A 14,616-nucleotide genomic window follows, 5' to 3' on the forward strand; every position below is an offset into this window, starting at 1 on the left:
GATTGGTTTTAGAACTGCTATATAGGAATCTATACTATAGTCATCTACGATAGTCAACACTGATCTACTTTCCAACTCAGGAAAATAAACAATTACAAATCCAACATGAAACATCTTAGGGAACATGGTTAAAATATCAACCTGTGAATACGTCACTGGGTGAACCTTGTTACCCCAGCAAGGTTTCTTACACTCAATCTGTTGTCTGAAGTGAATCCAAATTCATTGACACCCCCCCCAACTCCAGTCTTCCTTACCAGGAAATACCATTAATACTTTGCTGTTGAGTAGAATAGAACACAGGCTTTCCAAAAACAACCGTTTCTAGCTAGCCTTCAGAAAGGAAACAAAAACAACCGTTTCTAGCTAGCCTTCAGAAAGGAAACAAAAACAACCGAAAGGAAACAAAAACAACCGTTTCTAGCTAGCCTTCAGAAAGGAAACAAAAACAACCGTTTCTAGCTAGCCTTCAGAAAGGAAACAAAAACAACCGTTTCTAGCTAGCCTTCAGAAAGGAAACAAAAACAACCGTTTCTAGCTAGCCTTCAGAAAGGAAACAAAAACAACCGTTTCTAGCTAGCCTTCAGAAAGGAAACAAAAACAACCGTTTCTAGCTAGCCTTCAGAAAGGAAACAAAAACAACCGTTTCTAGCTAGCCTTCAGAAAGGAAACAAAAACAACCGTTTCTAGCTAGCCTTCAGAAAGGAAACAAAAACAACCGTTTCTAGCTAGCCTTCAGAAAGGAAACAAAAACAACCGTTTCTAGCTAGCCTTCAGAAAGGAAACAAAAACAACCGTTTCTAGCTAGCCTTCAGAAAGGAAACAAAAACAAAAGCCTTCAGAAAGGAAACAAAAACAACCGTTTCTAGCTAGCCTTCAGAAAGGAAACAAAAACAACCGTTTCTAGCTAGCCTTCAGAAAGAAAACAAAAACAACCGTTTCTAGTTAGCCTTCAGAAAGAAAACAAAAACAAAATGTCCATGCGGTTTGCAAACCTTCAACCCTTTCCAGATTCAAGAGCCCAAAAACAAACATTCCCAAACCATCTCCATATTTTGTGTTATCATATGAGCGAGACCAATACAATTCCAACCATGGTTAGAGTAAACGCATTGTTTGGAAAAGTGGGGGTGAGCAAGGGTTGAATTCACAGGAGGTTGGTGGCACTTTAATTGGGGAGGACAGGCTTGTGGTAATGGCTGGAGAGGAATGGTATCAAACACATGGTTTCCATGGTTTCCATGTCTTTGATGCCATTCCATTCGCTCTGTTCCGGCCATTACGAGCATTCCTCCCCTCAGCAGCCTCCTGTGGTTAAATTTAATTTCTCATCGGGTCGTTCTCTTCTCATCGTATACTCCATATCTATCCATTCATCGTTCGTCCTTCCATCCATCCTACTTCTTCTCCTTCTTGGTGGACTTCTTCTTGGAGGCGGGGGTCTGGGCAGCCTTGGGGGGTTCAGGCTGAGCCGAGGCCTCGGAGGGCTGAGCCTGCAGGGCCTGTTGTTGGGCTGCCATCTGCTGCTGCATCAGCATCTGCTGTTGCTGCTGCTGCTGCTGGGGGTTGGAGGTCAGGGTGGCCGTGCTGCCGGGGATGTAGACGTTCTGACGGTAGTCGGGCACGTGCTGCAGGGTGAACTGGGGGCTGTAACGGGTGCTTAGACCCATGGTGCCTGGCCCCAGGGTGGCGGTCGCTTCGCTCACTTCTGGGGAGAAGAGGGGCAGAGCGGGGAGGAGGAGGAGGAGAGCAGAGAGGAGATAGAACATCTTGTTAATATGTTCTGATGCGGCAGACATGACTTGTATAATACCTTGATTGTTTTCATTTGTTATGATTTCAATGATCACTTCGATGTGTCGCTTGGTAAACGTGAGTGTTTATGCAAAGCTAATTGGACTGAAATGAAGTGAATCGAGAGAGACTTAAAAAATAAAGGCGGAGAAACTTGTGAATTCGTGGTGTGCATGTGTGTGTGTTCATTTCTGAATGTATGTGTGTGTGAGTGACCTAGCTGCTAGCTCATAATTCTCTCCCAGCCCAGAGCTACAGGGACACACACACATCCTGACCCCGTTCCCTGCTCTCTGCCTCCACTCTGTTTCTAGTTGTTAATATGACTCGTCTGGTACCTCTGTTTCTTGTTGTTAAAATGACTCGTCTGGTACCTCTGTTTCTTGTTGTTAATATGACTCATCTGGTACCTCTGTTTCTTGTTGTTAATATGACTCGTCTGGTACCTCTGTTTCTAGTTGTTAATATGACTCATCTGGTACCTCTGTTTCTAGTTGTTAATATGACTCGTCTGGTACCTCTGTTTCTAGTTGTTAATATGACTCGTCTGGTACCTCTGTTTCTAGTTGTTAAAATGACTCGTCTGGTACCTCTGTTTCTAGTTGTTAAAATGACTCGTCTGGTACCTCTGTTTCTAGTTGTTAATATGACTCGTCTGGTAGCTGTGCCCTGGCTCTGTCTGAACCTGCACAGAGAGTGTTTCCTCTTTCTCACTGTGATGACAGACACACTATCCAGCCAGAGTCATTCTATCATTCTCCTAATGGAAACCGTAAGATCACATCCGGGGTGTGTGAGCAGTGTCTTGGAGGGAGGGGTATATGTGTGTGCGTGGGAGGATTGATGTGTCAATGGTAGAAATAACAATGAAACAATGACAGAAGTCTATGTGCTAAGACTTCTTATTGAAGTTTGTCTGTCTGTCTCTCTGTACAATGGGTCATGGACATCTTTATCAATGAGTCTGGCTTCATGCCCTCTAATATAACAGGAACAAACCATGACCCCTCCCTCCCTTCCCCTTTACCCCACCACATTGAGGGAGAGAGGGGGATACAAACAAAGGAAGATGGGGATGTGGTGATGGAAAGAGAGGGATAGAGAATGGTAGAGGATTGGAATAAAGGATGGAGAGATGGGATAGAGAGATGAATGGAGAAGTGTTGGACTCACCGTTGGCGGCGGCCATCAGGGCTTGGAGCTGCTCAGCCTCGGTGGGGGGGTTGGGCCAGGGTCCAGTTCCCATGGCCATTTCAGGGGGGCCTCCAGCCCTGCAAGGACAGAGAGAGAGAGAGAGAGAGAGGACACATACGTCAACAACTGGCAGCCATTTTGGAACTCTAGTCTTTTGAGAGTGTTTTGTTGTGTTGCTGGTCCCTGGTGTGACGTTTGGTGGTTTATGATGTCAAGTCACAGCGTCTGATCATGAGTAGACACAGCCTGCGTGTCCATCCAACGATGATGTACACAAACACACACAGTCATGTGCATGCATGAGCACACACTTCAGTACATCCTCTCTCTCTCTAGCATGTCCACGAGCACCGCACCATGTAGTAAATCGGATGAAATCTTAATGGCACCACATTAAAAAGGAACAGGTGGCTAAACACACAGACACACACAGAGACACACACACGTTGAACATATCCATATGGGCAACGTTGATCTTCAAAGGGTTGTTTTTTACTCTGTAATCAGCATGTAGAGGAACAAAGGAAGGGGTAGACCTGCTCTCTAGAACGCTCACACACTTCACACACACAAACAAACATTTAGGTCAAATAGTTTTCTGCTAGTCCCGTCCTGTTTCACAAGACCTAATGGAGAAGGCCACTGATACTCTGCAGTTTGTTTTCTGGGTTCTTCAGTTCTGTATCTGTCTGCCTGGGCTTTACAATGTCCCTGTTCTCTCACCTTCCCTACCCTGCCATATCTCACAGAGTCCTATAGGCATTAGGCACGGACATTTCCTCGAAGCAGTCGACTGATGGTTTTCACCCACACCAGTCTCCTCAGCAGCTGTTTGACGACCTAAATCAGTAGTTCATTAGCTCCAGGAGGTTGTGGGCAGTATTGGGGGTTACATAATCAGATGACTTTTTACAGTTACTTTGTCAAACAACGCTACGCGTGCATTACTTTCAGGATCGTATCTCTACGGGGTGCATGTTTCCGTGATCTGGTCTCCACTTGTTTCCTCATTTAGTTCTGGAGTGAACGGTAGTGCTGAGCAATTCTGTGACATTTAGGTTATTTTTCGTTTTTTAAAACAACTAATTGACCGATGTCAATTACATTATTTTAATTCCATTTTGTTCGTATAATTTTTTTTCTGTTAACTAAATGCACAGTTTCTTTAGAGATAAATCAGATCAAGTCCGAACTGGGCAACGTAGTGGCAACGTAGTTGGATGATGTAATTTCCAACAGGCCAATATTCTACATAGTTTAGCACAGAAAACGTGGTAATTAACTGCATGACCATAATCCATTGCGCGCCAACTACTGTGTGGGGCAGACATGCAGAGGGATAGAGAGCAGTTGCTTCACAAAGTATCTCTACCTAAAAATACATGATCTAAGTGATTGATAGTTGGTGTTCAGCAGTCATAAAAGTATGCCTCATTTACTTTGAAATAAATAATATAAATAATACATAATATACGTAATAAAGTAATCGAATAAAACTAATGTAACATACACAACAACTGAAGTATTTTATTAAAGTAACGTAATGTGAATAAATGATGGTGAATAAGTGATAAGTAGTAATGGACAGTCACTGCTATCATGGGAACTTGTATTAATTGTTTCAGTCTGTGTTGTTACAGCATTCAACCCACATAATGCATAGTGCATTTCATGTTTGTTTTTTAAATAATCAAAATTGTACCGACCTTAAAAAGCACTAATCGCTCAGCACTAGCAAGCAAAGAAAGGATATTTGGAGAAAAGCCATGACAGCTGCTTTCCATAGAAATGTATAGAGGGCACTCCTCTGACCTTTGACATTGATCACTTCTGTGATATTTGTTTTGTTTATTTGGATCCCCATTGGCTTTTGCAGAAGGAGCAGCTACTCTTCCTGGGGTCCACAAGAAACACAAAACATGACAAGGAAAGTAAAACATAGAGGGCTTTCCCGTCTAGTGGCAAGTGTGCCCTCTATACATCTCTATAGGTCCCTTGCTCCCTCCGACAGTCAAACAAACAATGAGATTTTTTTTAAATGTTCATGAAACTAGCGTAAAGTAATATAGCTTTTTTATGTTTTTATTTTATTTAACTAAGCAAGTCAGTTAAGAACAAATTCTTATTTTCAAAAACCTGGACGAGGCTGGGCCAATTGTGTGCGCCATAGGGCGACGCACAAATGTAATTAGTAAACGTAATATGTAATGTATTACTTTGCCAAGTAACTAATGACACCACTAGTTGTAGGTAAAGGCTGTGCCCATGTTTGAAGCCCCAGGGAGGAAAGAGAATGGCACGCGAGGGGTTAAAAAGGTCTCAGGTCCAGCTTCCTGACTTATACGAGCAGCAGTAAAAATAAGATGAATGCGTGTTATGGACTGCAGTTTAAAAAAATAACTGAATGTCAATTAAAAACCCATTGGACTAAAGTACATGGAGCGGAGGGAGTAGGATTTGTTTATTATCTACTTCACTTGCTTTGGGAATGTTAACATGTTTCCCGTGCCAATAGAACCGTTACATATGAGAGCAGTGGAGGCTGCTGAGGGGACGCTGGCTCATAATAATGGCTTGAACAGAGCCAATGGAATGGCATCAAACCATGTGAGGATAGCGATTGAGCATGTTTTTATAAAAACAAGTGGGGTGATCCAGCTTGCCAAAATGTTCTGCCAAATTTTTACCCACATTTAATTTTCTGCCAAAAAATTACTGATGTGCCAAAGCGTGAGACAGTCTTACATGTTTGACCACTGCCAGCATCTCAAATGAGAACCAGACAAGGTTAAAGTGGGGTCAGTGGAGGCTATTTTGATTAGTTTCCTTTGGTGGATTGGAGAGATGAGGAGGCCTTGTTTGTCGCTAATTAGCCTCTCCTTGTTCTATCACCCCCTGCGGTCAGGACTATCACCCCCTGCGGTCGGGACTATCACCCCCTGCGGTCAGGACTATCACCCCCTGCGGTCAGGACTATCACCCCCTGCGGTCAGGACTATCACCCCCTGCGGTCAGGACTATCACCCCCTGCGGTCAGGACCATCACCCCCTGCGGTCAGGACTATCACCCCCTGCGGTCTGGACTATCTCTTCCTGTGGCTAAGATGATTACTATTCATGCTCAGAGGGATCATTCTCACTGGTCAGTAAGAGCTGCTACTGTAACCATGCATGAAATAACCCTCTTATCTACGAGGAGGCCTTCAAACTGCTTCCTCAACTCTACTGTCCACTTCAACTATGGGTTACTCCTGTCCAATCCCTCTACAGAGAAGTAGGCATTATTCCTGTCCTACTTTACAAGGTCCTGTTCAACCCCCTTCTCTGCCAGCTGGGTTCCATCCATCATCACACAGTCGTTTCAAAACCCTCTTTTCTGGCCACCAGGGAAAGCGCATGAGAAGAACCCCCATAGAGTGTCAGTGTGTCTGGGAAAAGCAGCAAACTCAACACATCAAAGGAATCTCTATTTGGGATAAAACATATTTTACACCAAACTAAAAACAGGACAACTATTCATCAGAGATTTGAGACAACAGTCTTTGATTACACCACCACACCATGCGAAGTAAAAACTCCACAAAATACAGACAGTGAAGAAACTCGAAGCATCCCACTACACACAAGGGAACCAATCAGAGATCCCCATCAAAGTCTCACTATCGCAGAGGGACCAACAGCCCAGCTCGGCACATTAGTGAATCTGCGCCTTTGCAAAAGGATCAGGGATACCTACACACAACACTGCAGAGCTCTACCTACCAAGCTGTGGCTACTCTCTGCCCTTAACAACTGGTGTCGGATCAGTTTCCCTTACCTCAGCTCCAACATTACCCATTTACCAATGACTCAACAGAATCGATCCAGAACAGTTGTTAAGGGGATAAAGTGACCACACTGTATACTATACACATGTTGATACCTTATGCTTCGCTTCTGCGGCCATCTTATGTGATCACCATGGTAGTTGCAGGGACTGGGAACACAAGAGAAGTGTTGTGACTTCTATTTCCTCAGGATCTACAGGCTAGGGGAAGATCAGGCAACATCAACTCAGCGGCGCTCCACTCTCCTGTGAAAAATGTTGCGCCTACGACATCCATCTAACATGTCAAAGAGAAGCCAACTTTTCCAAATGGACCACTTCCAATGTATCCACAACCACAGTGGCATCCAGCATGGACAGCTGTTGTGTCTTTGTTCCCTGCTAAAGCTGCCTTGTGTGTGTGTGTGTGTGTGTCCGTGAGTGCATTTGTGTGTTGTGTACGTGCGTGCGTTTGTGTGTTGCGTGTCTGTACGTGCGTGTGTTGCGTTTATGTGTTGTGTTGTGTGCGTGCGTGGGGTTGTGTGTGTGCGTGTGTGGGTGGGGTTGTGTGTGTGTGTGTGTGCGTGCGTGGATTTGTGTGTGTGTGTGTGTGTACGTGCGTGGGTGGGTGGGTTTGTGTGTATGTGCGTGGGTGTGTGTGTGTGTGTGTGTGTGTGCGTTCGTGGGTTTGTGTGTGTGTGTGTACGTGCGTGGGTTTTGTGTGTGTGTGTGTTTGTGTGTGTGTGTGTACGTGCGTGGGTTTGTGTGTGTGTACGTGCGTGGGTTTGTGTGTGTGCAAGAAAAGCAGGCTAGGAGAGGAGAGAGTTTCGTCTCCCAGATGGTTGATTTCAGATGAGGACGCATGGAATGTATTGTGTAATGTTCTGTTGTGGAACCTGCTGCAGCAATTTGAAACACAATGCGGGCTGAATAAGCAATGAAGGGGCACACAGTCACACACAGTTACTCACACACAGTTACACACACACTGATTGGTGTCGGTAGATGCAATTCCCCAGCTACCGCTATGAAACAGCCAATCATTGATGTCAAACAGTAAATCACAAGTGGTCAATCAAATGCAATCACCCAGATGGAAACACAGCGATCAATGAGACACAATGTGGAGGTTAGAAATCTGTGCGCTTATGTTCTCCCCTCCCTGTCACTCTGGTCCCCTCCCCCTCACTCTGGTCCCCTCCCCCCACACTCTGGTCCACTCCTCCAGTCATGAGCAGGACTGAGTGATGGCACACAGGCTCTGAGCAGAGGGAAGGAGGGAGAGTAATAGAAGCCATTTTGTATGTGAGGGAGAGAACAGCCTGGAGACAGGCGGGAGAGACACTCGGGAGAGACACTCGGGAGAGACACTCGGGAGAGACAGGCGGGAGAGACAGGCGGGAGAGACACTCGGGAGAGACACTCGGGAGAGACACTCGGGAGAGACAGGCGGGAGAGACACTCGGGAGAGACAGGCGGGAGAGACACTCGGGAGAGACAGGCGGGAGAGACAGGCGGGAGAGACAGGCGGGAGAGACACTCGGGAGAGACACTCGGGAGAGACACTCGGGAGAGACAGGCGGGAGAGACACTGGGAGAGACAGGCGGGAGAGACACTGTGTACGGGAGAGACACTGGGAGAGACAGGCGGGAGAGACAGGCGGGAGAGACAGGCGGGAGAGACACTGGGTAGTGACACTGGGTGAGACACTGGGTGTGGGAGAGACAGGCGGGAGAGACACTCGGGAGTGACAGGCGGGAGAGACACTGGGAGAGACAGGCGGGAGAGACACTGGGAGAGACACTCGGGAGAGACACTCGGGAGAGACACTCTCCCAGATGGACAGATGGGAGAGACACTGGGAGAGACAGGCGGGAATGACACTGGGAGAGACAGGCGGGAGAGACATTTGAGAACACAATGCGGGAGAGACACTAGGCACTGAAGAGACACACAGTCACACACAGACACTCACAGACAGGCGGGAGAGACACACTGGAGAGACACTCGGGAGATGACACTCGGGAGAGACAGGCGGGAAACAGGCCAATCATTGATGAGACAGGCGGGAGAGACAGGCGGGAGAGACACTGGGAGAGACAGGCGGGAGAGACACTCAAGAGACAGGCGGGAGAACACTGGGATGTTCACTCCCTGACAGGCGGGAGAGACAGGCGGGAGAGACACTCCCCCCTCACTCGGGAGAGACACTCGGGAGAGACACTGGAGACACCTCTCAGAGACAGGCGGGAGAGACACTCGGGAGAGACACTCGGGAGAGACAGGCGGGAGAGACAGGCGGGAGAGACACTCGGGAGAGACAGGCGGGAGAGACAGGTGGGAGAGACACTCGGGAGAGACACTCGGGAGAGACACTCGGGAGAGACACTCGGGAGAGACACTCGGGAGAGACACTCGGGAGAGACACGCGGGAGAGACACTCGGGAGAGACAGGCGGGAGAGACACTCGGGAAAGGGAGAAGAATCTGACTGTTCACTCAGAGGAATCAGAGCTCAGATGGAATCTCTCCGTTATCTTCAAAGTCTCTGTGCCTCAGTATCTGATGTCATCACTGTTGAGAACTGTATGTTCCTACTGCTTCCTCTCCTCACTCCCTTCACCCATCTCTCCATCTCTCTCGCTATCCATCGCTTTATGTCGCTGTCTCCCCATCTCGAGGCCTCACTCTCTTCCTCTCCTCACTCCCTTCACCCATCTCTTCATCTCTCTCGCTATCCATCGCTTTATGTCGCTGTCTCCCCATCTCGAGGCCTCACTCTCTTCCTCTCCTCACTCCCTTCACCCATCTCTTCATCTCTCTCGCTATCCATCGCTTTATGTCGCTGTCTCCCCATCTCCAGGCCTCACTCTCTTCCTCTCCTCACTCTCCTCACCCATCTCTCCATCTCTCTCGCTATCCATCGCTTTATGTCGCTGTCTCCCCATCTCGAGGCCTCACTCTCTTCCTCTCCTCACTCCCTTCACCCATCTCTCCATCTCTCTCGCTATCCATCGCTTTATGTCGCTGTCTCCCCATCTCCAGGCCTCACTCTCCTCACTCCCTTCACCCATCTCTCCATCTCTCTCGCTATCCATTGCTTTATCTCGCTGTCTCCCCATCTCCAGGCCTCACTCTCTTCCTCTCCTCACTCCTCTGTTGCCCTCCTTCCCTCTGAAAGCCTCTGAGCAACACCAAAGCTCAGTTACTCGTCATGAATACATAGTGTGTGTGTGTGTGTGTGTGTGTGTGTGTGTGTGTGTGTGTGAGAGAGAGAGAGAATCTATGTACTCACCCACTGGGTCCAGGTCTCTGGCCTTGGGTGAAGCGCCAGTCGGCGTTAGGAGGCTTTTGCTGTGAAGAAAACACAAAATCAAATCTCCGTTTCTACATACCAACAACGGGACCATGGGACTGTGTGTCCGTCTGTCTGTCTTATGCATTACTGTTTGGGTCTCAGGCCATTCGGGCGTGTGTGTATGTGTGTACTCTTTCTGTCTGTAGTCAGGGGGCTGAATAAAGGGCATGCATCTTCCAGACTACATGGGAGGCCATTTTGTTCTGAAATCCATGGAGCAGAAAATGTCAGGGAAGTGTACTGAGACACACACACAGAGACTGGGACACCGCTCCCAATTACAGTCACAAAACAAAATCAACTCAGGAACTAAACGGGATTTCACGGGATATGGACAGGATACAGTGCCTTGCGAAAGTATTCGGCCCCCTAATCCTTGTTGCATTACTGATTATACCCTTAATACAGAGCTTCAAGCTTTACAAAGTATCTACTAGCTACAACAAGATGAAAGTCTTAGTTTATCAGATTCAGACAACACAAGATCACCATTGATGAGATATTCCCTCAAATTTATTCACAATAGGTGACAACATCTAAAACGTGTTGTGGCTGATTCACAGTGATAAGGACTCCATATAGCCACTATATAGACCAGTTTTGGCTGATTCCCACCTATTTTCTCTTTCCCTCTCTTTTCTATTTTCCTCTTTCTCTCTCTCTCCCTATTTTCCCTCTCTCTCTCTCTCTCTCTCCCTATTTTCCCTCTCTCTCTCTCCCTATTTTCCCTCTCTCTCTCTCTCTCTCTCCCTATTTTCCCTCTCTCTCTCTCCCTATTTTCCCTCTCTCTCCCTCCCTATTTTCCCCCTCTCTCCCTCCCTATTTTCCCCCTCTCTCTCTCTCTATTTTCCCCCTCTCTCTCTCCCTATTTTCCCTCTCTCTCTCCCTATTTTCCCTCTCTCTCTCTCCCTATTTTCCCTCTCTCTCTCTCCCTATTTTTCCCTCTCTCTCCCTCCCTATTTTCCCCCTCTCTCCCTCCCTATTTTCCCCCTCTCTCTCTCCCTATTTTCCCCTCTCTCTCCCTCCCCCCTCTCACTCTCTATTTTCCCTCTATTTTCTCTCTCTCCCTATTTTTCCCTCTCTCCCTCCCTCCCTATTTTCCCCTCTCTCCCTCCCCCTATTTTCCCTCTCTCTCTCTCCCCCTATTTTTCCCTCTCTCTCCTCCCTCCCTCCCTATTTTCCCCCTCTCCCCTCCCTATTTTCCCCCTCCCTATTTTTCTCTCCCTCCCTATTTTCCCCCTCTCTCCCTCCCTATTTTCCCTCTCTCCCTATTTTCCCTCTCTCTCCCTCTCTATTTTCCCTCTTTCTATCTCCCCCTATTTTCCCTCTCTCCCCCTATTTTCCCTCTCTCTCCCTATTTTCCCTCTCTCTGTATTTTCCCTCTCTCCTATTTTCTCTCTCTCCCTATTTTCTCTCTGTCTCCCTATTTCTCTCTCTATTCTCTCTCTCTCCCTATTTTCCCCCTCTCTCTCCCTATTTTCTCTCTCTCTCCCTATTTTCCCCCTCTCTCCCTATTTTCCCCCTCTCTCTCCCTATTTTCTCCCTCTCTCTCCCTATTTTCCCTCTCTCTCCCTATTTCCCTTTCTCTCTCTCCCTATTGTTTTTTCTCTCTATTTTCCCTCTCTCCCTATTTCCCTCTCTCTCCATATTTTCCCTCTCTCGCTCTCCCTATTTTCCCTCTCTCTCTGTCCCTATTTCCCTCTCTCTCCTCAAGCTATTTTCTCTCTCTCCCTATTTTCCCTCTCTCCCTCTCTATTTTCCCTCTCTCCCTCTCCATATTTTCCCCCTCTCTCTCTCCATATTTTCCCCCTCTCTCTCTCCCTATTTTCCCCCTCTCTCTCTCTCTATTTTCCCCCTCTCTCACTCCCTATTTTCCCTCTCTCTCTCCCTATTTTCCCTCTCTCTCTCTCCCTATTTTCCCTCTCTCTCTCCCTATTTTCCCCTCTCTCCCTCCCTATTTTCCCCCTCTCTCCCTCCCTATTTTCCCCCTCTCTCCTCCCTATTTTCCCCCTCTCTCACTCTCTATTTTCCCTCTCTCCCTATTCTCCCTCTCTCTCTATTTTCCCTCTTTCTATCTCCCCCTATTTTCCCTCTCTCCCCCTATTATCCCTCTCTCTCCCTATTTTCCCTCTCTCTCTATTTTCCCTCTTTCTATCTCCCCCTATTTTCCCTCTCTCCCCCTATTTTCCCTCTCTCTCCCTATTTTCCCTCTCTCTCTGTATTTTCTCTCTCTCCCTATTTTCTCTCTGTCTCCCTATTTTCTCTCTGTCTCCCTATTTCTCTCTCTATTCTCTCTCTCTCCCTATTTTCCCCCTCTCTCTCCCTATTTTCTCTCTCTCTCCCTATTTTCCCCCTCTCTCCCTATTTTCCCCTCTCTCTCCCTATTTTCTCCCTCTCTCTCCCTATTTTCCCTCTCTCTCCCTATTTCCCTTTCTCTCTCTCCCTATTGTTTTTTCTCTCTATTTTCCCTCTCTCCCTATTTTCCCCCTCTCTCTCCCTATTTTCCCTCTCTCGCTCTCCCTATTTTCCCTCTCTCTCTGTCCCTATTTTCCCTCTCTCTCTGTCCCTATTTCCCCTCTCTCCTCAAGCTATTTTCTCTCTCTCCCTATTTTCCCTCTCTCCCTCTCTATTTTCCCTCTCTCCCTCTCTATTTTCCCTCTCTCCCTCTCCATATTTTCCCCCTCTCCCTCTCCATATTTTCCCCCTCTCTCTCCATATTTTCCCCCTCTCTCTCTCCCTATTTTCTCCTCTCCCTATTTTCCCCCTCTCCCTATTTCCCCCTCTCCCTATTTCCCCCTCTCCCTATTTCTCCCTCTCCCTATTTTCCCCCTCTCCCTATTTCCCCCTTCTCCCTATTTCCCTCTCCCTATTTCCCTCCCCTATTTCCCCTCTCCATATTTCCCTCTCCCTATTTCCCCCTTTTCCCTATTTCCCTCTCTCCCTATTTCCCTCTCCCTATTTCCCCTCTCTCCCTATTTCCCCTCTCCCTATTTCCCCCTCTCTCTATTTCTCTCTCTACCTATTTTCCCTTTCTCTACATATTTTCTCTCTCTCTACCTATTTTCCCTCTTTCTCTCTACCCATTTCCCCTCTCTACCTATTTTCCCTTTCTCTACATATTTTCCCTCTCTCTCTCTACCTATTTTCCCTTTCTCTACATATTTTCTCTCTCTCTACCTATTTTCCCTATTTCTCTCGCTACATATTTTCTCTCTCTCTCCCTATTTTCCATCTCTCTCTCTCGCGCATGTTGGGCATCGAGGCAGTAAATAGACCCTTGGCTCTGTTCCAGACTCTGTCTCCTAATCAACACAGGAGGAGAAAACAGGAGAGAAGAGAAAGGCTCCCCAGAGAGAAGCCAGCACTGCTGCCGCCCACCTCCCTTGAATTATCAACACAACTGTTCTACCACACTGAGACACAGAGACGGAAGAAAGAGAGAGGGGGAGGGATAGAAGGAGGGAGGTAGAGACAGGGGTAGAGCAACACACTGTCCAATTTCAATAACACCTTCCCCACAAACACAGAATTTACAAGCTGCACCAAAATGCCCCACTGATTAAATATCAGCCTACCCATGGGTCTCGTAACACAATGATACACATCGCTCACATCTGTATGCAAATTCTATCCTGTCAAGGATCCTTTAAATGTATACTTATATTGATAAGAGACTGTCAATTAAACCAAACAGGAATACCCTGGTCTCTGAACTATGAATAGGCTTCTAAATAAGACAATCATGACAGGGAGGGAAGAAAGGTGTGTAATCTAATCTTCTCCACTCATGTAGTGGGTATTTTGTTTCAAACGGAGAGACAGACGCACAGATGGATATTTCCCCATTTCTCCCTCTGCTGGTTTTGGCGGCAGTTGTCATGGCAGTAAGGGAGAAAAGAGAGAACGTGTTTCCTCATCTGAAAATGAACGAGGGGCCCAACATTCCAGCAGTGTGACGCTCACTGCCGACAAATCCATTCCGGAGGTCATTCCCAGGTCTCGCCACAGGCATGTAGAATAAAGGCAAACAGGTACAGGCAAACAGTTACTATACTGAGGTGAGTTCACACATTTAAAGGGTCAAGTGACGTTAGCAAGAGCACAACAGCTCACGCTCATTTCTATTTCTTTCAGTTTGTATGTAACGTAATAAATGTGTACTAACTTTCTGCCCCTAAAACCCAACACATAATAGTTGAAATAGGGGCCGGTGCTCCAGAAAGCTAATCCAGAGTCAGTTAAAGGCAGAACCAAGAAAGTGACCAGAGAGGATCAAATCCACTAGACTCCCTCAGTGAGAAGTTCTGCCAGCTCTGAGGCCAGATAGGGATTAGAGTTCTCCTGTTCTGATCCATAGAGACAGAATTATAGCTCCTAGCACACAGTTACCACAGGAGTTAGAACCGTAGGTAGAGAGCCTACTGCCTTGCAGCCTGTTCATGTCCGTAGGATACTGTGGATGAAA

General features: G+C 47.1%; 1 protein-coding gene across 13 annotated transcripts in view; it reads right to left on the minus strand.

The window, feature by feature from the left end:
- Nucleotides 1-839: 839 nt before the first annotated feature.
- The window catches only part of LOC135545777 (protocadherin gamma-A11-like), a 236,390-nt gene continuing 222,613 nt past the window's right edge, over nt 840-14,616 (minus strand). For 11 of the 13 annotated variants that reach the window (XM_064973655.1, XM_064973653.1, XM_064973646.1 and 8 more), the window contains exons 2-4: nt 10,089-10,147; nt 2,968-3,065; nt 840-1,708 (exon numbers count right to left, since the gene is read on the minus strand). In XM_064973655.1, coding sequence (XP_064829727.1) covers nt 1,398-1,708; nt 2,968-3,065; nt 10,089-10,147 — 468 coding nt within the window. In that variant the 3' untranslated portion in view covers nt 840-1,397. The remainder of the gene's footprint in view (nt 1,709-2,967; nt 3,066-10,088; nt 10,148-14,616) is intronic. The other 2 variants (XM_064973647.1, XM_064973649.1) reach the window with 1 other exon arrangement.

The sequence above is a fragment of the Oncorhynchus masou genome, chromosome 9 (genome assembly GCF_036934945.1).
Source record: "Oncorhynchus masou masou isolate Uvic2021 chromosome 9, UVic_Omas_1.1, whole genome shotgun sequence".
Lineage (NCBI taxonomy): Eukaryota > Metazoa > Chordata > Actinopteri > Salmoniformes > Salmonidae > Oncorhynchus > Oncorhynchus masou.